At 44.5% G+C, this 24960-nt stretch overlaps 1 protein-coding gene across 1 annotated transcript in view; it reads right to left on the bottom strand.

Annotated features, from left to right (window-relative positions):
* Window positions 1-24960, bottom strand: part of adcy8 (adenylate cyclase 8 (brain)) — a gene marked incomplete at both ends in the record, with an annotated part of 149897 nt that overhangs the window by 79504 nt on the left and 45433 nt on the right. The window contains 4 exons of the mRNA XM_079244347.1: window positions 6631-6758; window positions 9233-9344; window positions 9571-9701; window positions 18821-18970. Coding sequence (XP_079100473.1) covers window positions 6631-6758; window positions 9233-9344; window positions 9571-9701; window positions 18821-18970 — 521 coding nt within the window. The remainder of the gene's footprint in view (window positions 1-6630; window positions 6759-9232; window positions 9345-9570; window positions 9702-18820; window positions 18971-24960) is intronic.

Here is a 24960-nt window from a genome sequence, read left to right as displayed (position 1 = left end):
GGGAAGTTTGGGATCCATAAAGGATGACTTCATCTTTACTTCCAGGTGAAAAATACTTCTTCACTCATGCAGCTATGCAGAAAATCTGCACCGCACCTTTCATCATATCTAGACCGCTGTTTGCTTTGAGTCATTTTAATTTGTCTTGTGGGATTTTATATATTTTATCAGGACTTTGTAAAGCCTTTTCATAATGTCTGAAAAAAGATTTGAATTATTTCTGCATGAATATGAAATGTGTTTCAGGTGGATGACACAGCAAAATCTGAAACGTTCATGCTAGATTGATATTGTATCATGAATGCAGGACATTCAAGGAAGAATCTGATGGTAATTCCTTCATTTCAGACCATTTGACCAGTGGTGGGTGACCAGTCTACTACTTCTTCTGCTCATCTATGTGACATGCATCAGGTGCAGTCTTGGTCGGATGATGTCTAAATGTGGACAGGGTGATGAAGAGGACTGTTGAGATAGAAGCTGCTAATAAATCGGAATATCTACTAGTCCATTCATACTACAGACACTTCTTTTGGGGCTTTTCTGCAGGTATTCACCCTGTTAGCATGCTGTCTAACTCCATAAACACTGAAAAGCATGTTAAAAGGTAAAAAAAATGTCGAACTAAGTTAATGTTAAAATACATTTTAGGTTCATTCTGACATCATTCAACAAGCCAAACATCCTCAACTTTCTGTGAGTGATGTATGTTAAAATTTTCAATAATGCATCTTTTGACTTCATTTAAATTAAAATGTATGTAGCGTGTAAGAAATACAAGCCACATCCAATTAATTTATTTGTTATTTTATATTAATAGGCACACTACTTTTCCGCTTGCTGGAATCAGTATCAACATCTTTAACACAAAAAATGAGTATGCAAAAAAGATTTTTAAAAAATTTGAATAATGATGATGATGGTGACAACACCAACAATAATAATAATAATAGTAGTAATAATCGTAATAACACCTGAAACATCTGTACTGTAAAACAGTCAGAATTGTTGCAGTACCACAGTCGTCCACCAGGGCTAGCATCAGCTTACCCACAACAAGGTTTTTAGCAAAGTTTTTACTGTAAAGTGATGCAAAAGGTCTCAGAAACCGGATGCATTAATTCGCAGATGTTAGAACATGAATAAACTAAATAAAATACATTTTATATATGACAATAATAAATAAATCTGAGATGGGAATACCTGATGAAGATCATAAAAATGTGCGTTGAGTTATGTGTGCATTATATTGAGGTATAAAACACACACTGTGCGATTTTGTTTTGTAAAACATTGCAGAAGTCAGACGATGGAACACACATTAACGTCCATGAAACTGACCTTTGATTGAGACGCAGCGGCGACAACAAATCTAGCAGGAAGTCAACACATTTCCAGCTCGTCTGCCGGCCTTCAGTGGACGAGGCGAAAAGTGTTTCAGCGGACGTTTCACCCTCATTAAGACATTTGTTTCTTATTTCATACTTTATCCTCCCTAAGCAGAAGAAACGCAGAGCTAAAGCCGAGGCTGGTATCGGTCTGCGAGGAGCAGACGGAGGCCGTTACGCCCGTTCCCGTCTCCCAGTCTCATTTCATGCCTCATAACCACAGCCACGGCGGAGAGGTGAAAGGCATGCTGGGAACCTGAGACTGCTGGCTGTCAGCTGGCTGGGGTGGAAGTCCACTCTGATAAACTGCAGTTAATGGCGACGATGACACATCAAGGGAGGAAGGTGCTGGTGATGATGACGATGTGACACTAAGATTTGAGAGGTCAAACGCTGTGGTTTCCATGGAAACTGATCGGAGACAGGAGGGCTAAGACATCTTAATACAACGATTCATAAAATAACAGGTTTCTCCGCAATCACAGCCAGCTCCACGTCAGGATCCTGGAGTCCTGGTTCTATCTCTGCCTTCATCTACAGCAGGGACGTCCAGCTCCAGTCCTGTAAGTTTTAGATGTTTCCCTGCTCCAACACACCAGATTCAAGTCAAATGGCTCCGCCGAAACATGTTGACCCATTAATGTAATTCAGGTGCTGCAGAAAACCATCTGCAGGACCTCAAGGTCCGACCTTGGGTCTTCACTGATCACATAAGAAACTTTCCATCAGGGGAGTAAAATGTCTGAAACCTCATTTACATTAAATGAGGTTTTAATGTACTGGAGCGCCGGGGTCCCAGAAGGCCAGGGTCCTGGAGCGCCGGGGTCCCAGAAGGCCAGGGTCCTGGAGCGCCGGGGTCCCAGAAGGCCAGGGTCCTGGAGCGCCGGGGTCCCAGAAGGTCAGGGTCCTGGAGCGCCGGGGTCCCAGAAGGCCAGGGTCCTGGAGCGCCGGGGTCCCAGAAGGCCAGGGTCCTGGAGCGCCGGGGTCCCAGAAGGCCAGGGTCCTGGAGCGCCGGGGTCCCAGAAGGCCAGGGTCCTGGAGCGCCGGGGTCATAGAAGGCCAGGGTCCTGGAGCGCCGGGGTCATAGAAGGCCAGGGTCCTGGAGGGCCGGGGTCCCAGAAGGCCAGGGTCCTGGAGCGCCGGGGTCCCAGAAGGCCAGGGTCCTGGAGCGCCGGGGTCCCAGAAGGTCAGGGTCCTGGAGCGCCGGGGTCCCAGAAGGCCAGGGTCCTGGAGCGCCGGGGTCCCAGAAGGCCAGGGTCCTGGAGCGCCGGGGTCCCAGAAGGCCAGGGTCCTGGAGCGCCGGGGTCATAGAAGGCCAGGGTCCTGGAGGGCCGGGGTCATAGAAGGCCAGGGTCCTGGAGGGCCGGGGTCCCAGAAGGCCAGGGTCCTGGAGGGCCGGGGTCCCAGAAGGCCAGGGTCCTGGAGCGCCGGGGTCCCAGAAGGCCAGGGTCCTGGAGCGCCGGGGTCCTGGAGCGCCGGGGTCCCAGAAGGCCAGGGTCCTGGAGGGCCGGGGTCCCAGAAGGCCAGGGTCCTGGAGGGCTGACGTCCCGGAGGGCCTGCCACCCAGAGTGCCAGGGTCATGGGGGGCCAGGGTCGTGGAGGGCTGATATCTTGCACCGGATTTAAATAAAATTTATCTTCTGCATCTTAAGTACCGTTGATGATCCATTCATTTGATCAGCTGTGTTGCTGCCGGGACACGTCCTCCACCTGCAGCATTCCGGCCCCTCCAGGACCGGATTAGGAGATCCCAGACCAACCTGGCAAGAACCCATTCTTCATCGTGTCTCCTCTCTTTGGCAAAGTCCCCCTGATGCTGAAGTCTGTGTAGCTTTAAAAAAGCTTTAAAATGTGTCTCATGGTTTATTTTGTCTTATAAAGTTGATGATTATTAATTATATGTTTTTGATTATTTTGTATTAATTATGTCTGATGCTGGACGTGGTGTGTGTGTGTGTGTGTGTGTGTGTGTGTATACGATGTAGCTGTGTATATGATGTTTGACTGCAGTGTTCTCTATTCATCGTTGCTTTATGACTCCGGTGTTGCTGTTATGACTGGTCCATACTGGTTTAAATGGTCAATAAATCCAGTCTAATCAGACGGCAGGAACGGCTCCGGCAGACATCATCACAGCAAATTAAGGCAGATTTTTACGGTGTTTTCTGCTGACTGTCATCTGAACAGTCAAGTGTCCTCGTTCAGCCGACAGCAGATCTGCTCAGTTCTACTGTTGTCTTGATGCTTTGCTCCCCCAGCAAGCAGAACTTTCTCCACGTGTCGGGAAATGTTGGTTTTCTGGAGAAAACCACTTTGTTTTATTTCTGGCATGGAAATGAGCAGTCAGCGCTCCTGTCTTCCGCCCCTTCAGGACACCAGAAAGTAGAAGAAAACTGGAGTTTTGACATAAAATAAAAAACACTTTGTTAGGCTGATCAGTGAACATTTTTTTCATGCTTCGGGTCTTAAAGCGTAAAGATAACAGTAAAATGTGCCGTATATTCTTGTATTGTGTGGTAATATTTTCCATCACGAACACCACTTTGTGCAGACATGTTTAAAGGGACGAAGACGGGGACCCCGATGAGTCACAGTTCCCATCAGGTCATGCTGAAGCGGCCTCATAAAAACAGGTCAACATGCAGGTTGTGTCATAGCTTCGTTTGGAACCATCCAGTCCACCTTGTCTCAACGCTTCTCCGTTCCATCATCTGTTCAGTGATCAGCTTTTGTGTTATCCGTTTCAGTTCTGTCTCAGGATTCTTCATCCACAAGCTTTGGCCCGCCCGTTGCCTCGGCCCGCCTGCTCCTGTTTCCGTCACATACATGTTGTTTTGTCTACTGGACGGGTTGTACTGGAATTCAGCTGGTTGTGCTGGGACGCCTCCCCGAGTTTCGACTAAGAAGCGTAAAAGCAGAAAACGTCTTTCAGAGCCAAGAAAAAAATCTGCTTTGTTTTTATTCAAGCTGTAAGAACAGAGCTACTCAGTGTCCTGCAGGTTTTAGATGTTTCCCTGCTGCAACGCACTCAGCCCAGCTTCCTGTAACGTAAACAACGGTCCCCGTTCCTCTACAACCTTTCCAACAGACGAACAAAGCGGATGCCTGTCCTCGGCTCATTATGTTGACTTAGCGGTATTCGGCATAAATCTCACAGCTTATCCATCACTAATCTGTCTTTTTCCTCTACACATAAGTCCTCCATCTCCTCCCTCAATGTCAGGCTGAAAGGGATACAACGGGTCAAAATGCTCCGGCAGAGAAACGAAAACGCTACCGGCTGCAAAAGCACAAACTCAGAAGTGTGTGTGCCTTCTGTAGGACAATCAACAGTGTGTTAAACTATTTCTGCTTTTTAATCAGCCGATGACCCAACAGGGAGAAAGCTGCTGCTGAGATCTGAGCTAAGCCGCGTCGTTTCAAACATATGATGTCATGACAAGAGATATTGATCACCTCCGAGTGCCTGAGATGAAAATCTGCCTCCATCTGGGAGTGATTTTCCAGGAACGCCGACGTCACACGGGGGCGTTGTTCAGGTGTCTGTTTGAGACAAGCTGTGGGAACGTCGGCACGGTCAGTCGGCACAATGACACCACTTTCACCAAAATGTATCTGCAATCAATATCTGAGTGCACACACACAATGAGAAACACACATTTCTGCATTCAGCATGACTCGCTTTCCAGAAACAGCAGGTTGGACGGTGACGCCTCGCGAAGGCGTCCCTGGTAACACGTTTTCATGGTGCACTTCAATCAAGGTTAGGGGTTGAGATTAGGGTTAGGGTTAGGGTTTGGGGTTGGGGTTTGGGGTTAGGGTTAGGGTTTGGGGTTAGGGTGTTGGGGTTGGGGTTAGGGTTTGGGGTTAGGGGGTTAGGGTTAGGGGTTGGGGTTAGGGTTAGGGTTAGGGTTTGGGGTTAGGGTGTTGGGGTTAGGGGTTGGGGTTAGGGGGTTAGGGTTAGGGGGTTGGGGTTTTGGGGTTAGGGTTAGGGGTTGGGGTTAGGGTTAGGGGGTTAGGGTTAGGGGGTTGGGGTTTTGGGGTTAGGGTTAGGGGTTGGGGTTAGGGGGTTAGGGTTAGGGGGTTGGGGTTTTGGGGTTAGGGTTAGGGGTTGGGGTTAGGGTTAGGGGGTTAGGGTTAGGGTTCTGGGGTTTTATTTTCACCTGAACTTGCTCTGACAGACTTGATGCCACCAGCGTCATGTTGCATCAGGTGACGTCCCTGAAACGTCGCCGCTCACGTTTGTCATCCAGTCCCTGGTGTAAGGTCTGTTTTCTATCTATCAAACTGCTTCCAAACAGTTGGATTTCTTCTCTCTACAGACCATTGTCGGCTTCCGTCGCTGGTCATGTGACTTGCACATCGGCAATATTTGTAGGTGGCAAAGCAATAAACAAAGCAGGTGTGAAGCTACCTGCTCAGCTGCTACAGCTAACTTGTTCTGGGTATAAAAAAAACCAATAATGGCATCTTTGGGTGTTCCGGTCAGCTTCCCAACAGGACATTTGACTAATTCCACCTTCACCACTTTTGCCGGGACTCAAACATTCCTGTGATCCAGATTTGTAGAAAATGAATGAACGAACAATCACTGTGTCGTACATGCCAGGTACGGATACGAGTGCTGGATACCAGTACGGATACCAGTGTTAATGGGTTACAGACATTTTTCCTTTGTAGTGTCCATAAACAGCCGTAAAATAACGTTAATTCCTAAATAAAACACACAGACATCCCAAATTTTTAAAATAAAGATGTGAAAACTTTATTTTTTTCCATCTACCTTTGAAACTTTCCGCCGCTGGGGGTCTGATATCCATCCCGCCATGACCACCTTAAAGCCTCTAACCTTTAATTCTGCTCCTGTGAAACTGACGGAGTCATCGTAAATATCTACATGGTGAGATCCACTAGCGACATCTGTGTCCGTTGGTGGTTTGTAAAGCAGGGCTTTGGAAAATCATACAGGTCAAATATTGACGTGACCAGATAGTCTGAACTGGTTGGAAAGTGTTTGCTAATAGCAAGCTAACAGTCTCTCCACAACGGCAGCTAGCCTTTAGCCACCCAACATGGCGGCGTAACAGTGTAACATCACAGAATGGTGTATACTCTGATGTTCTTCTACTCCACCAAACAGCAGCGACTGTTTGGTCACCATCCATGCAGGCAGAAGGTATGGCATCCTTAGACTTCTCAAACATATCCTCACTGACAGAAGCGTGATGGAAGAAGATGGTACCTGATAGTTTTGATCATGCTGAGGCCCATCTCCACGCAGCAGTGGGCATGATCCGGTCTGGGCTCGGGAAGGCCTGACACACAGTAGTAACAGTCTCCCAGGATCTTTATTCGTAGACAGTGGTGCTCCTGCGGCGGGTCAGCCAACAGACACACAGTAAAGACAAGAGAGACATGTTGTCAGCCTGTTGGCAAAACATTCAGTAGAAACATGAACTCAGAATTGATCAATGAGGAATCCAGTGTGGTCTAATCACAAGCCTGGCAAACATCCTGCTCATATTTTTTATGTCTGTTTTGGTTTGAATCTAATATTCATTCAGCAAGCTGAGAGAAGGAAGTCCCGCCTCTGAACAGCTGTAAGAAAGTTGATGTTTTAATACTCAAACTTTTCAATCTAAATCGTTTTCTGTCGACTGCAGATCATCAGTTTCCATTTTTCCCCCCCAGCTTCATCTTTTCCTGAACCAGCCACGTGCGGGTTTCCTGTCACCGCCTCACAAGACTCACAAGTCCAACATAGTCGGACTCAAAGCGAACCCGAGCCGTCCCTCTGATGCATTCGGCTTTAATCCCACCCACCTCGGTCATCCCATCTGCAGGAACAGCATCTCCACCACTACAGGTCTTTCCACAGCAGGACCAACGTGAATAATGACAACAATATGCAAATAATATTGACGTTTTTGACAATACACACCAAGCGTGGCGAGAATTTATGAATAAATTAGGCAGAAACAAAGTTTCAAGGTGGCAAAAACAAACATGGAGGCAACATCAAGCGATGAGGACGTTGTGCTGAAGCTGCAGATGACAAGGAACAAGTGAGGCACCGGGTTCATCGTGTTCCTGAAAATGGACCAGAAGGAGGATCTGCTTCAGCAGCTAGCTGCTAGCTGGTTGCCATGGTGATTCAAAGTTTGCATGAAGCAGAGGCGGTAGTTACACTGGCATAGATTAGCTCTGGTTGCGCCGTCAACACGCCTTCTCTGATTGGTTGATTGCGTATCTACCAGAAGCCAAAATAAAGAAAAAAAGGAAAAAAAACGCCACAAAATCACCAATGAGACTGGAATCACTGGGACCAGTATAGTTAGGATAAGTGACGTAAATTCTGACTCGGTAAAACATGATGCATGTTCGTCTTCTTTTTTGTTCGAGCTCAGACCAGCATCTGGTCCTTCAGCCTGAAACGGCGGTTTTTATCGCTGATCGGTCGATGTCGTTCCGACATTTTCTCTTTTTCACGTTGCTTTTAAACCAGTCGAGTGGAAACCATTCTGGTCTGGATACTGCCTATAAATCCCAGTTCTGTCCGTCACCAAATGAACCTGCTGGCCTGGTGGATCAGGAACGTGAAAAAAAAACACATCAGTCCAGCTGAAACTGCTGTTGCTATGGAAACTCCCTGAGGAGTCGGCAGGACATAATGTCAACACAATCTCTGATGGTGCATGAGCATTGGCGGCCATACTGGTTTCACTGGCTGCACCTGGGAAGGTGTCCTGCAGGTTTGAGTGCTTTCCCTGCTCCAACACATCTGATTTAGATGCAAAGGCTCCAACAGCTTCAGTTCTGCACAATGACACAACGGTTTCGGCCAGGTCCCAGACAGCAGGTCCATGTGGGGCCCATCAGGGTTAAATCAGGGGTGCAGATAGGGGCCCCACATGGGCTTGTCTGCCGTTTCCATGGTGATATCGCCTATCGGTTCTGACTAGGTTTCAGACTCCGACAGTCCATGTGGGTTCACATGTGGAGTCCCACTGCCCACTCAGTACCCACATGGCCCAAATCTGGCCCTTATGGGTCCCACATGGACATGCTTGCTGGGATGGGGGGGCCTACATGGGTCCTGTGCAACTGGCCGAGGGAGGGGCCCTGGAGGACGTATCGGAGTGGTCAGCAGGTAACTGGTGACTTGGCTCCTTGGGGGCGGAGCCACACCTCTGATGATCCGACATGGCTTCTCATACTCGCTACACTTCCTCTTTCGGCACCCCCCTTCCCATCTCTGTTCCTGACATCTTCCATTCTGCCTTTAGTCAGACCTAACCACCCCCTCCACCCCCCCCCCCCCCCCCCCCCCCCCGCTCCTTCTTATACCTTCATCTGTCTTTTCTCCATTTTTTCTTCCCTTCCTTTGCTACTTCTGTACCTCAACTTCACTCATTCCCTCCATTTGTTTTCTACACGTTGGTCCTTAGAAGATCCCCCCACCATGAGTCTCCCTCACTGGCTCATGTCATCACCACTCCAGACAGCTTCTTTCCACATCCCCCCCTCCTCCATAAATCCCCATGAATCTCCAGTTGAATCATCGACCAACTCGGTTTGACGCCCAGAAAAAGCAAATGGAGGAAGTTTATACGTCTTCAGGTGAGAATTGACCTGAAATGAAGCTTAAGATTTAAGGCTGTTTGAGTAAACAAGCTGCGGCCTGTTTGGATCAGCTGAGAAGCGTTTGACCTTTTTTACGTCTTTATTTTCAGTGTGTGTGACTCTGAAGCAGCAAAGCGGATAAAAGTGCCTTTAATCTCAGAACCAAGCTGAAAATTGGGATTAAAAGGATGTTTTTAGGGGAACAAAAGGTCCTGACTTACATGTGCGAGGCGGTCAAAGCGTGCAAAGAGTTCATTCAACATTCGCACCAGCTCCTGCGCCGACAGCGTCGTGGAGAGGTTTGTGAAGCCTTTAACATCTGCAAAAAGAATGCTGAATAAAATATGGAAATGTCATTTTTAGATCCAGGTTAGTTGTTAAAGAAAAACCATTGTTTACATGAATATTAACACAGTTCAGCAAGCCAGAAATGTTCAGGAAATTTAGCTTAAAAAAACATCTTGATTTAAAAGGTTTGAACATATTTTGACAGAATAAGGAGGCAGCAGGAGGAGTGTTTATCTGCAGGAGGTCACAAAACATCGGTGTTCAGCCTCACCTGACATTCTCGTAACGGTGGATGTAGATTCTGTGGAATTGATGCTGGAGGTGTTCGTCCTCTACATTTGTCATGTCGTTGATCATTTCCAAAACTACAAAACGTGGCAGCACTGATAGGACGAGTCTCTCCTGCAGGGGGGAGGAAGAAAGACACGCTGTAAGGTCTGACTGTGGTGGGTTTTCTCTGCGTGAAGCACATCAGCATATTTAGATCAAACGTTTTCTGGACATTTAGATGTTATGCACCACCAGCAGCCTGCATTACATCGCTCAGGACTGTTGCCCCGGCAACAATCTGTAAAATGACCCACTTCCTGATCAACAAACCTTCTAAGAGATAAACCCCAACGGCTCTTCAGAGAAAGAGTCTGGCGAAGGAAAAAGCCTGAGGAGGACTTTTATTCGTACCCGGATCCCCTGAAGAGGCTGCACGGCGTTGTCAAACTGCATCCCAACATGACCTGAACCTGCTCAGGTGGACCGGGACCAACTCCAGACGCCGTCATTCATGGTGTGATGGGTTGAACCAGGTGTTGGAAGCTTTAGCTCCATGTTGACGTGAAGCTTCACTCAGTTGCTGCAGATTTGTCCCGTTGGACCATGAACTCATCGTCATGGTGATGTGAGCTTTGTGACATGGTGCATCATCCTGCTGGAAGTTTCCATCAGAAGATGCTACACTGTGCTCAGAAAGGGATGGACATGGTCAGCAGCAGGACTCAGGTAGGCTGTGGAGGTTAAACCATGTCATGCTGGTACTAATGGGACCAAACTGGGACCAGAAAACCTCCCCCAACCATGATCCTGACGGCAGGATGGATCCATGTTGTCATGATGTTTCCAGCAGATTCTGATCCTACCATGTGAATGTGGAGCTGAACTGGAGACTCATCAGACCAGCAACGTTTCTCCATCTTCTATTGTCCAGTTCTGGTGAGTCTGTGTGAATTGTAGCCTCAGTTTCCTGTTCTTACTGACAGGAGGGAACCCGCTGTGGTCTTCTGCTGCTGGAGACCATCTGCTTCCAGGCTGGACGTGTTGTGTGTTCAGAGATGTTCTGGTTGGAACCAGTGCTTACTGGTGTTTCTGGAGGGGGGGGTTGCTGCGCCACAGAAGCGGGGAGGGAAACAACAACAAGAAGTCGGTCTTGTGTTTCTTGGTCTTTGTGACACGACAGCAGACGCTGGAACAGCCTGGGAGTGGGAGCGACTCCGTGGCTCTGGAGCTGAACCAGCGACATGCAACTGCCTTCGTCGAGGGCAGAAGAAGTTGGAGGCAGCCAGAGAAAACGTGATGGACGGCATGCTCACGTTCCTGCATGTGTCTGTCAACCTTTTCACATCACACGGCTCATTTTCCCACAGAGGTTCCTCTCCTCCTACCGCTGCACTTTTCTGCTTCTCTGGTCATGTCATGTCCTAAATAATCTAATATTAATAAAAGTGGGTGACTGTACATCAAACACAACCTTTAGGATGCAGGTGATTTTGTCGTTAAAAACAATGAAGGTGTTTTCAGTTCAGCTTTATTTGCTCAGCGCCACTTCACCACTACGTCGTCTCAGGCCAACTCATAAACAGCCGCGCTGATAGAAACCAACTGATTGCATCGAATCGTGACTTGGACCCCCCATCCTGATCTGCATGGGGCGACAGTGGGAAGGAAAAACCTCCAGTAGAACCTGGTTTAGGGAGGGTGGCTATCTGCCTCACTGGTTTCTCTCAGTCTTTTATTTTTCTCTATTTCCATCATTTAGAAGAAAGAACACTGACTCAGCGTTTTTCCGACCACCACATCTGTCAGAAATAAACAGTAGCTGGTTCTTTAGCCTTACATTGTTCCCTACAGACGGACATGGAACACACCTCGGCACAGGACCTGCAGACTGTTTCCTCCTTGTCCATTTGGAAGCCGAAGATCTGCTTTGATTTCTCTTTCACCCTTTCATGCATGAATTAATAAAAAATAAGCAACATTTTTCTAAATACAATATTTTACCTCTACAGAAATATGCAATGATACTTTTTTTTGTTTTTGTTTATTAGCGAGATTTACCATTTATCATGATTTATTTTAATGTATTCTATAAAATATTTATAAAATACTATATAATCATAATTATATTATGTAAATCTTCTATACAAATAAAGCTGTATCATTTTCTTTTTCTATTTATCACAAAGGCCAACTTGTGTAATTACATTATGGTCAGTTATATCATATTTCTATTAATTCACCATTGAGTCTATTTATTCTCACTGACATCCAAAGAAGTGGTTTATTTACACAAATACCATCTTCATTCATGGATATGCAAGAAAAAATGCTTGTAAATAGGTGTCCACTATAGGGCCACAATGCATGAAAGGGTTAAATCTGTTGCTATGGAGACAACTGAGCCAAACTTTCCAACAGCTGAAGGAACATAAAGCAGCTATCCTGCAACCTTTAGATGCATCTCATCCCCAACACTCCTGAGTCAGATGAAAGCCTTGTTACCAGCCCCCCTGCAGAGCCGACTGACATGCAGATGACGGGACTCGGCTATTTGATGTCGGTGTGTTGGAGAAGTTGTGCATCTGAAAGTTGCAGGACAGATCTCGTGGACCGGGCTTGGACGCTCCTGATCTAAAGCCTTAAAATCTCAGTCTGCGTTCATCCAGCAGGGTCACTCCAAGCTAAGAGAACGCTAAAGAAGACGTGCAGGTCCCTGTTTGAGCCTCTGTCTGTACCCTTTACCTGCGTACAGTTTCTGGACGATGGAACATAAAGAATAATAATTATGCAGTCTCTGTTACTGTCTGAGTGGTTCATAGAAGATTACCAGTAAAGAGTAAAAAATGCAAACTCATCTCCTTCACATGAAGCTGCATGAAGCCGCCTGAGGGCTTTCAAGAGCCTCTTCAAACCCGAAGCACAAGCAGAGTGCGACGGGAGGTGAGGAAGGATAATAGCAGAGTCTGAGAGACGGCGTTCTCCAAGCTGATGGAAACAACCCAATGATGGAGCATCTTCAATGACGCTGTTACACCAGCTGAACAAATGAAACCATGTCAGCGCCACAGGTTTGTGAAGCTTTGAATCATGGCAGCTAATTATTGAATAAAAATCACAACAACTGTGTCTGAACGCAGGATCGTTTCTAAACACACAACTATAACGGCCTGCACAGCCTCAGATTTCAGCAGCATCATGGAAACTGTCCCTTTTGATGGGTGAATAAAATGTATGTAATCTGAACATTTCCTGCAGCTGAAGCAAGAAACATTGTCCTGTAATATTTGGACTTAAGGATAAAGAGCTTTTCTATTCAGCTAACGGATGGAAACTGAATCTATGCAACCAAACAGCGTTGCCAAGTTGGTTTGGATGCCTCTGCATCCAGGCGGAGCTTCGCTGTTTAGGATATGCTCCAAAAATCCATCAACTTGTCAATCAAGCCACAAGAGACACAAGACGCTGCGACTGCTAAAGCTAGGTAGAGAGACCAAGCAGAGCTCCTGTCTTTTCTTCACACCTGAAGATAAAATCAGGCGTAGAACAGTTTTTATCGTACTGTGTGATGAGCGTTAGAACCATTCTGCCTCACGGCCCATCCATAATCTGGTCCTCCAAGCCAAAAATCTCACATGATCAAACATGACCTGACAAAGATGAATAAACAGCAACAACCAGAAAACACAACCTGTGCACAAGTCACACACTGAAAACATGCAATGCAACTGGTTTCTGAGATCCAGTCTTGCTTGCACCAGCTAACCTCACTTCTGAGCTCCTCAATGAGTGACCCGTGGAAATCTGGAGCTACAGGAATCCTGGTAATCAGGCTCACAGTGTAAAATCACCATGCAGTCAGTCATTATCTTAACCGCTTGCTGCAGGGAAGCTGGAGCCTATCCCAGCAATCATCAGACAAGAGGCAGGTACACCCTGGACAGGACGCCAGTCAAACAACCATTCACACCCCTATGGACAATTTATCCAATTAATCTAACATGCATGTCTTTGGACGGTGGAAGGAAACTGGAGTACCCGGAGAGAACCGACGTATAAACAGGGAGAACATGCACCACCCCCCAACCAAGGCTCGAATCAACCTTCTTGCTGTAAGGCCACAATGCTAACCACGGTGCCATTGTGCTAACCACCTACGCCACAATGCTAACCACTTTGCCATCGTACTAACCACTATGTCATTGTGGTAACCAGTACGCCGCTGTACTAACCACCTACACCACCATGCTAACCACTACGCAACTGCACTAACCATTTCTTCAGCATGCTAACCAGTACGCCGCCGTGCTAACCACTACACCACTGTGCTAGCCACTACGCCACCATGCTAACCCCTACGCCACCGTGCTAACCACTACGCCACCATCCTAGCCACTACACTGCCCTGCTAGCCACTACATCGCCATGCTAACCACTATGCCGCAGAAACCTTTAACCCTCTGAGGTTGACAGATGTGCCGTCATATCACGTCATGTTGACTTCTGTCGATAGTGCCCCGAATATATACCGGTTTTTAAATACTGTTGATTTCCAGTAAAACTAGTTGTTATTTTAACAAAAGAGAAAATACACCATACTGTAAATTACTGTTATATTTTGGTGCAGGAAGAAAAAAAAAGAAAACTGATTTTAATGAAAGTGCTTGCAGGCAAGTATAAAAGATGTGGAAATAAATCCTAACAATCTATTTCCTGGTGGTGAAAAACTGCATCATAACAACCAATCAAAGAATTATATCTCAACATGACGCATTTGGTTGCTTTAGGGAGTTTTTCTTGGCTGGGGGGGGATTAAAGTGCTGCCTCCTAGTGGACAGGAGGACTAAAACACCATGGACCTGTGATGTCCTCTTTGTGTGGTTGAATACATGTACGAGTGTCTAAAGTCCATCTTCCAGGACCACAATACTGCAGGCTTTCAATGTATCCCTTCTCCATCCTGACCCTGATCCCTGATCCCGCTCTGAGGATGATGAAAACGTCCAAAGCAATAAGAATCTAAGGCTGCATTCATACCTACAACATTATGTAAGTTAGCACAGGAAACACAGGAAACTTTGAGGTTAAGGGCCAGACTCCAGGAGATCTCTGCAGTCAGGAAACATCTAATCAAAGTGTATTAAACCTTCCTGAACAGACGTGAGGGTTTCATTTTTAGCCTTCAGTTTAGGAGAATTTGTGGAAGTTTGAAACATCGGCAGCATCTCCTCGTACTGAAGCTTCATCATGAAAACTAGCATTAGCTAAGCGTCCAGAGGAGAACAGGTGTTCGGTGTTGTTCGGTACAGTTTGCCTGCTGCCATCAGCTCAGCTCTGTTTTGTTGGTTTCTGTGCTGGAAAGCAGAGAAATGCAGCACCAAATTACGGTCCAGACACGGTCCAGACAGACAAACATTTCAGTGGAGCGTTGCTAATCGCTCAGCTGCTGTGTCGCATCCAGACGCTCCAGGGTTCGGTGGTGGAGCTACACTGCAAGAAATGTGGATGTTACAGAATCGCCCTCAATTCAGTCTGAAGTTTGAACCTCTGAGGAGCTCGTTGCTGCAGCTATCTGTCAAACTGTTGCTGGCTGCAGCCGACAAGCTTTGATCCCTCTAATGATCAAGCCAAGAGCTCGATTTGACATGCATCGCTGCCTTTCAACGTGCGCTCGCATAGAAAATGACACAAATCCATTATGTTTATTACATCAAGGCTTAAAGATAAAGACTTTTTTTTTTTTTTTTTTTTACTTTTGCATCTTAGAGGGCAAAGTAAGAAGATAAAAACAAAGAAATCAGGATGTTTCATAAAATGAAAACAAAGATGCAAAGATTTTTAGAAAATATTCCTTAAAAAAGGAGATAGAAAACTGGTGGAAAGTCAATGCAACAATGTCGAATAATGGTGTATAACGACAATGCAGCGAGTTAACGGAAAGAAAGTAAAGTTTTGGTTTTAATTAACATTTGGTGTGGCATTCTGACCAAGCCTTAAAGTTTTGTAACGTGACAAGGCGGAGTTCACATTCAAATGGTCCAGTGAGGCCACAAACCAACATGGCGGCCATGGGTCAGGGGGATGTGAAGAGCCTCTGAGAAGTTTTCATATTTACGTAAAGAAATACAAACTCTTCGGTCGTTTGTCTTCCTCTGCACGTGTGTGTCACTTTAGGGCCACGTACCAATCACAACTAAACCCGCCGCCAAACTTTGAAAATGCCAAAGACTACAGGTGTAGGGGTGTGAGGTTACTCTGTAAATACTCTGGTAAATACTCTGGTAAATACTCTGTAAATACTCTGGTAAATACTTTAGTTAATACTGTAGTTAATACTCTGTAAATACTCTGTAAATACTTCAGTTAATACTGTAGTTAATACTCTGTAAATACTCTGTAAATACTTTAGTTAATACTCTGTAAATACTCTGGTAAATACTTTAGTTAATACTGTAGTTAATACTCTGTAAATACTCTGGTAAATACTTTAGTTAATACTGTAGTTAATACTCTGTAAATACTCTGGTAAATACCCTTAGTTAATACTGTAGTTAATACTCTGTAAATACTCTGTAAATACTCTAGTTAATACTTTAGTTAATACTCTGTAAATACTCTGGTAAATACTTTAGTTAATACTGTAGTTAATACTCTGTAAATACTCTGTAAATACTCTAGTTAATACTTTAGTTAATACTCTGTAAATACTCTGGTAAATACTCTGTAAATACTCTGGTAAATACTTTAGTTAATACTGTAGTTAATACTCTGTAAATACTCTGGTAAATACTTTAGTTAATACTGTAGTTAATACTCTGTAAATACTCTGGTAAATACTTTAGTTAATACTGTAGTTAATACTCTGTAAATACTCTGTAAATACTTTAGTTAATACTCTGTAAATACTCTGGTAAATACTGTAGTTAATACTCTGTAAATACTCTGGTAAATACTTTAGTTAATACTGTAGTTAATACTCTGTAAATATTCTGTAAATACTTTAGTTAATACTGTAGTTAATACTCTGTAAATACTCTGTAAATACTCTGTAAATACTTTAGTTAATACTCTGTAAATACTCTGGTAAATACTTTAGTTAATACTGTAGTTAATACTCTGTAAATAACCAGTGTAAACACACTGGTAAATACTCTAGTGAGTAATTTGGTAAATACTCTTGTAAATAGTCCGGTAATTACGTTGATCGATTAAATACTATATCGTACGCATAAACATTAAGGTGTAAAACTGGGGAGCCCTAGATGGTCTCAGAGTTCCTATCTTGTACCTTTTAGATGTGTCTCGTCTCCAACACACCTGAATCTAATGAAAGACTTGCTTCCTGGCCTCTGCAGAGCTGAATCCACACTGATGAAGGACTTCAGCCAATGGATTCTAGATGCACATAGAAGCTGCGGTACGGTAGCTCTACAGGACTGGATTTGTAGTGTAAAACACTACCTACTGGAACTTCCTCTGTGGGTCTCCTCTTGCAGCGTGGCTGCAGACTGTTTGCTCCACTGGATCCTGGTTTGGACAGCTGAAAGCCAGCAGACTCGGCGTCAGACCCTTAACTTTGAAACTCATTAGCGCAGCTTGATTGAGGCCGAGAGCTGAAGCCCTGCAGCAGCTTCCTGACAACTCCAATCTGCACTCAGACTCTGCAGAATCCTTCAGCGTCTCCATTCTGCTGTTTCCTGCCTGCAGCAGAGTCTCGGTTTAAGGTTGGCACAAGGATGGTTGCAGGACAACTCCACAGTCTAAACTGCTCCACATCACCAGGCTGTTTATACCAAACCCAGGTTCTTTTAGCTTAGCTAACTAAAACTAGGCTCATTTTAAAGGGCCTTGAGGCAGAGATGCGAACAAAAGGTGCGAACAACTGCATGTGGCGCCAAATTCAAACCAGTGTACAGCTTTGGTTGCTAATGCTAACTTTTAGCTAACAGCTGCCTCTGCTTTAGCTCAGATTTTGGTCCCCTCCAACTCAGAGCAAATTAAAATGGACTTCTTTAGCAGCTGGTTTACTCTTTTCACCAGCTTGTGTCTGAAAGCCTTGTGCTCACGCTGAACCGTGACAACACAACACCAAAGTGCCACGCAGAACTGACGAGAACCGCATCCACTGACAGACTTTCTCATCAAATGCACGAGTTTCTTCCTGCTTCTGTCCACATCCTGCAGCTCCACCACAACACGAGGAGGACGGAGCCGTTGTTGGAACCACAAAGATGGTGCCGAGTTCCTGGAGTGTATTGATGAAAATCTTAGACTCTGATTGGCTGACATTAAGGCGTGGCGTGCTTGGGGCGTGGTCCCATCTCCCTCCATTACAAGCATCCCAGAGCCTTCCAGGAAACACGACCATGTAAAAGCTTTCTGTGGCATCTCCGTGTCCACTCCACCGTGTAAGCAAAGCTCACTATCTGTCACTCTGGCTGTGTAATGTGTGTGTGTGTGTGTGTGTGTGTGTGTTTTGCTTCGACAGTAATGGCTCCATTGCTGTGGGTTTGTTTATACACTACTGTGACTCAGACTGTGTGTGTGTGTGTGTGTGTGTGTGTGTGTGCAGGTGCATGTGTGACTGCTGCACGCTGCATATGGTAACTTGGTGTGTTTTTTCCCTCTCTGAGGACTTTTTAGTCTGGCTGCAAACATCCAGTCCTGTTCGCTGAGATCCATCTACAGCTTTGCATTTTCATTTCATCTCAGTGTGTTCACACTGAGCTGCAGCTGAGCAACGGGAGGCGTCTCCATCGTGCACAAAGACCAGCGCCGGTGTCAGTAAAAGCAACCAGCAAACTGACTGAATGGCACCAGCTCACCAAGCCGTTACCAAGCAAACAAAAGACTCCCGGAGCTGAAAACAGGCTTTCAGCTAGCCAACACGCTCAGAAGGACATGTGTGGTCATGGTAAAAAACATGAAACACGCGCAGATGCAACAACCTGCTGGTTCAGGAGGAGAAAACACAGAAAAGCCGAGCATGATGAGTCTGGATGAGGTGGAAAAATAAACCAAGTTTATGAAGTAAGCAAGTAAAAAACGAACAAAACGTTGACAGTTTGGAGAAAGCAGGACTGCATAGATGTCCTGCTGAGACGATGCTCAACACGAACCTCCTGACCTCCGGAGCGAGATCAGAGATCGGATCATCTTCATTAAACCAGTAAACACATCATGACGTGTCTCCTTGTTGGTGCCAGAGGGGTTAAAAGCGTGAGGATGAGGAGGAAGACGAAGAGGACACTGACCTGTCTCTGGTTCTCCGTCTCCAGCCGCAGTCGGGCTTCGATGCAGCGCCGTGTCTCCAGGAAGGCCTGCCGCTGAGCCCGGTCAGACAGGTAGCTGATGAATATCCCAGCAGTGTTCATGCACATGAACAGCACCGCCTGAGCCACGACCTGAAACACACACACACACACACACACGTGAGTTACACTGGGGACAGCGAAGCTTTCCTGGACGCTCGTCATTTCTCACGTTATTCCTTCCCGTCTGCTCCCGAGCCGGACGCAGACTGAAGGGTACACACACACGTGTGAGTTTCACTTCATTTCTCCGTTAAGGAGCCTAAAACCTGCAACAGATTCAGGTCCGGCTTCACATCTACCGGTTTTTAGCTGATTCAGTGATTTTAGGAAGACGTAAAACGTACTGATCTGGTTCCATCACACAGGATGAGATGTGCCAGGACAAAATGTCATCGACCCTGGACTGGTCCTGATCAGGTTTACTGGTCTGGCTTCAGTCTGACCAGTTAACCAATTCCTGTTTATTCATAACTATCAATGAACGACAACATGCGTTTACACGCACGTGCATGAATTTAAAAAGATGACAACTGATGAAACCTCATTTAGTTTTAGTGTTAAAACATACAAATCGATATTTCTGTCCGTCATCTGCATCAATTTCATACACACTTCATGTTGTTTCCACAGCTTGAGTGGATGTGGAAGCAAACACAGCGCAGCTGGACAACATGGGGGCAGCGTGGCGCACCGCAGCTCACCTGCAACCTGCAAACCGAACCAGAAGAAACAACAGGAGCCGCTGAACTCGTTGAAGAGAGAGAGGAAGAGCGTGAAACCACAAACACCTCTAATGCTAACTACCTGTGCATGGCAACAAGCTGTCACTCTTATTGTCATGTTAAAAGCGCCTCGTAGGAAGTGACAGGAAAGAGCAGAACTCTAGAAATCCCCACTGTGTGAACATCGGTACAATCGTAAGAATCATAACTGATAATAAATAGTCTTGATATAAATTAGGGTTGTGATAATACGCTTTTGTCCCGATTTGATCCAATTCCGATTTTCTTTTGTGTCGATTTAAATTTAAATTGGAATTTTCTCACAATTCTTTGATATTTGATATATTTTCGTTTATTCAAAAGAAAGAAAAATTTATAAAACTTTTTATTTTGCTCGTCATTTTTCTTGATTTCAAAAATGTGATGAGTTTTTTGAGGAAAAAACAACCTAGAAGCCAGACCATCATTCTGCTGCTATAACGCCCAAAAAGACAACTAAAAAGATCAATAAAAACAATAAAAATGACAAAATTTTATAATTTATCATTTGTATTTATTTGAAAAAAACAATAGATTTTTTAACAAAAAAAAAAAAATCAATTTTAAAATTGTGAAGCAAAAAATACAGATTTTTCATTTTTTGATTAGATTTTTTCACCCCTAACATAAATAGTAAATGTTAAATTGTTACAGCAGACGGCCAGCGATTTGGAGCATTTCATCTTTGCAGAGTGTGCTCGAACGGCAACGTTTAGCAACGTTTCGGCACGCAGCCGGCCAAATTGGCTTTCCAAAAACAGAAACCAGAGAAGAAGTCCTTTAGGACCTTTGGCAGCCAAAAGGCAAACAGGTCAGAAGCAGGAAGCAGAGAACTAATAATAACTAATAATAATAATACAAAATAAAGACTGGGTCTGCTCCGTTTCAGTGCAGGAATTAGAGTTTGCCGTGTAAACACAGAGGAAAGTGTGTTTGTCAGTAGAAATAAAAAAGCCGTGGATCTAATTATGCAGAATTTCAACAGAAATTCTAGATTTAGACTTTTCTCATGAAAGCTCCATGTAGTTTTGGAAAGGAGGCCCGCTGGGCTCTGCTGCGTACCTCCTCCTTCTCTCTGAGGTTTTTCCTGTCAAGCTGAGAAGCTTTTCACTGATTCTTATGTTGCAGCTGAAAATAATAACGGCAGATCTGAAGTACGGCTCCCTGCTTTAGTCCATCATGACAGAACGCTGTGTCACCCATTTATTTTTGGGTCTTTACATCTTAAAGAATAAAAACACCTCGAGGCTTCGTGATGTGAAGGATGAAAGAAGTGTGTGCTCGCTGCAGTTCAGACGGGGTAAACAGATGAGTCAGACAGCCAGAAACTTTATATCTGTGCTGATATAAAAGACATGCACACTCTCCCGCCCAGTCTGAGGTGTTTGCAGATGACTTGCTGCATTTCTTCGGTATTGTAAATGCAGCTTTTTATCAGTGTGTCTCCTGCATCGAGGCGTTTTATGCTCATACATATTGTGGGTTCAAAGTAAACCAGTAACTAGCAGTGACCAGTTAAATCCAGTTAAATCCCAGTCCAGTCGTGTCTGGTTTTGTTTCATGGTGACTCATCATTTCTATGTTCCATCATCTTTTATAATCAGTTTTTTGGTAGCTAACGGCGTATTTCTGCTCGCAGTAGCAGCAGAAGAGGAAAATGTGGAGCTGTTGACACGGCTTCAAGCTGCACGCTGGGATTTCCATGATGAATCCATGCAGGAAGCACATGGTGGACAGGAAAACACCAGCGGTGCTGAAGCTGCTCTCCTGAGAGAAAAACACATCTGTGAAACTTCGGCCACGTTTTTCCACAGATCGCTCAAGCAAGGAAAATCTTAGCTAAAGCAGAGCTAGCATGAAAAACAGACTGTCCTTTCAGTGTCAAATTGAGATTAACAATTAATGTAGGAGGTGAGTGTGACGTCACTGATGAGCTTTCAGCCGCCATGACAGGTCAATGAGCCAAGACGGGAACATCTGAAACCAGATCAGATGAGATCACGGAGCCAAAAGAATAACCAGGTCACTGATCATCCACAAATGACTGAACACAGCTCCTCCTTGGCATGCACTAACACGTTACACCCCCCACTGTCCTGCCTGCGGGACGGGAGCCGAGCCCACGCTGTTGGTCCAATGAAGACGTGTCTGAACCTGCAATACGCTGAGACCGGATCCAGATCCTGAAACAGAGTCTGCAGAACATCCAGTTCAGTTTTGTCACATGGGTCGAGCCAGCAAAAGCACCGTGGTGGGGTGGCGGTACGTTGAGTTAAAAGTCTGAACACAGCAATTCTACATCAGGTCGTGCCTGGACGGCTGCGTGGCTGGAAACCATGAAACCTGGGCGGAAAGGAGCTGCTGCTACATGACCACAACCGCCATCAAACTCAGGTTTTTTAAATCCAGTTCATGATGCTGTAAAAAATGAGTTCTTTCTTTCCTCATTCTGCAACCACGTTTCAGAAAATTTGGCTTCGTTATTTTAACTTTATGCTGCAAACGAACAAACTGCAGCGATCATCAAGCTCCAGGTTAGCTGTTGCCTTCACAGAGGAGGAGGACACTTGGACACATTATTTCAGTTCATCTTCTCCTGCACTGGTTCTCAAACTGGGGGTCGGGACTTCCGGCGTTAAAAGTGAAGTCTATGCAGAAGTGCCAAACACTGCAGTTCCCCCTTCATCCACTACGGCGCAGGTGTCAAACTCCAGTCCTCGAGGGCCGGTATCCTGCAGGTTTTTGTTGTCTCCATGCTCCAACACACCTGACCAACATTCATAAATAGGTTGACAAGAAGCTGCTGGATCCATTTGATTTGAATCAGCTGTGTTGGTGGAGAGAAACCACAAAAACCTGCAGGATATCGGCCCTCGAGGACTGGAGTTTGACACCCCTCCACTAGGGGCTGCAAAACAGAATCCCCATAGACTCCCATGTTAAAAAGACCAACTCCACAGCTGAAATAAACATGTTTACAGCTGAAATAAACGTGTTTAAAGCAGAAATAAACATGTTTACAGCTGAAATAAACGTGTTTAAAGCGGAAATAAACATGTTTACAGCAGGAATAAACATGTTTACAGCAGAAATAAACATGTTTACAGCAGGAATAAACATGTTTACAGCAGAAATAAACATGTTTACAGCAGAAATAAACATGTTTACAGCAGGAATAAACATGTTTACAGCAGAAATAAACATGTTTACAGCAGGAATAAACATGTTTACAGCAGAAATAAACACGTTTACAGCAGGAATAAACACGTTTACAGCAGGAATAAACATGTTTACAGCAGAAATAAACATGTTTACAGCAGAAATAAACATGTTTACAGCAGGAATAAACATGTTTACAGCAGAAATAAACATGTTTACAGCAGGAATAAACATGTTTACAGCGAAAATAAACGTTTTTAAAGCAGAAATAAACGTGTTTAAAGCAGAAATAAACATGTTTACAGCGGAAATAAACATGGTTACAGCAGAAATAAACATGTTTACAGCAGAAATAAACATGGTTACAGCAGAAATAAACATGTTTACAGCAGGAATAAACATGTTTACAGCGGAAATAAACATGTTTACAGCGGAAATAAACGTTTTTAAAGCAGAAATAAACGTGTTTAAAGCAGAAATAAACATGTTTACAGCGGAAATAAACACGTTTACAGCAGAAATAAACATGTTTACAGCAGGAATAAACATGTTTACAGCAGAAATAAACATGTTTACAGCAGGAATAAACATGTTTACAGCAGGAATAAACATGTTTACAGCAGAAATAAACATGTTTACAGCAGGAATAAACATGTTTACAGCAGGAATAAACATGTTTACAGTCTGCCACCAAACACATTTTAGGTTTAATAGCTCAGGTTTACCTTCATGACAACTGTGGGAGGAGTGAATTTTTTTCTAACTCCTCCGTTTAGATGTTATTTAATCTTAAAATCCAGCATATTGAGGGGCGTGTCCTTTTGATTGACAGTTGCCCGATATCCTGCTTCAGGCAGGAGGAATGTAGAACAACCACGGTTTTTAGCCCGCTTACCTCCATTAGCTGGTTAGCTCCTGTTAGCTCAGTTAGCTTTTAGCTACAGGCAGGTTGGAGTTTGCAAGATGTCAATCATCCACTCCCACGCTCACAGCCCCCCTCTCAGCTCCACCTCTTTGCCTATTTTTCTGTTTTCCGAGAGACGACGTGTGTGTGACACTGTGAAGATGGTGAGGGTAGGAACCGGCCAATGAGCTTCCATTTTTTCATACAATGTCTATGGTTTTCACCATGTTTGTCATTTTCAAACATCCTACAAATTTATTATTATTATTATTATTATTGTTAATATTATTATTATTATTATTATTATTGTTATTATTATTATTATTATTATTATTATTATCTTTCTTCTGTTTTTTCTTCCTACATCTTTAATAATCCTTTTGCATTATTTTTCATTTTGTCTCATTTGTGTCTTCTGCACCGTTTTATGTCTTTATATTTTGTCTTCTGTACATTTTCACATTGCTAAACCAAATAAAAGAATAAAACCAGACGATGGAGCTGGTTGCCTACAGCAACATGAGGCTAAAAAGCCATATGCAGTATTCTCAGCCTCGGACTTAAAAGCATTATCATTTAAAGACATCATGATTATCATGTTGTGTCAGAGAAGCAAACAGCAAAGAATTTTAGTTAATCAGATAAAAACTAAATACAATATGAAGACAAACAGATGGGCAAAGATGCTGCTAATAACATACAGTTTTATTATTATTATTATTATTATTATTATTATTATTATTACAAGAAACTGAAATATTGTGAAATATGTTCCTGGAGTCTGGGACTTCAGAGATAAATGTTCAGAATCCTGGAAAACACCCGAGTGACTCAGAGACAGATGATTTTGGGTGTTTGATAGATGACTGTTGAAAGAACGCCGGCTTTGATCAGGCTGGAGTCTCGGCAGCGACGAGCAGCTCAGCCCGTTCAGCCGAGGAAGCGTGGGGCTGATGCAACAGCCTGCAACGTTCCAGCCTCCTCCCGCCTGCTGGAGCTGCACCTGACGCAAGCGCTGCACCAGGTGAGCCGAGAGTTCGGCACATCTCGGAGGAAAAGCCTTCGCTGCTTCACACAGCAGCTGGAAACGTGAAACTCGACTGTTTCTGAATGAAAATGTTCGTCTCAGAGGAACGCTGGTGTTTATCTGCAGTTCTTCCATGGGGAGGGAAGATTTACGCCGAGTAATTAAACCCACAGTCACGTCTGGACATGTTTGACTCTATTTAAAGATCAGCTGAGGTTGTTTTTGAGGT

Source organism: Telmatherina bonti, assembly GCF_933228915.1.
Source record: "Telmatherina bonti genome assembly, chromosome: 7".
Lineage (NCBI taxonomy): Eukaryota > Metazoa > Chordata > Actinopteri > Atheriniformes > Telmatherinidae > Telmatherina > Telmatherina bonti.
This window is presented reverse-complemented; position numbering and strand designations above follow the sequence as displayed.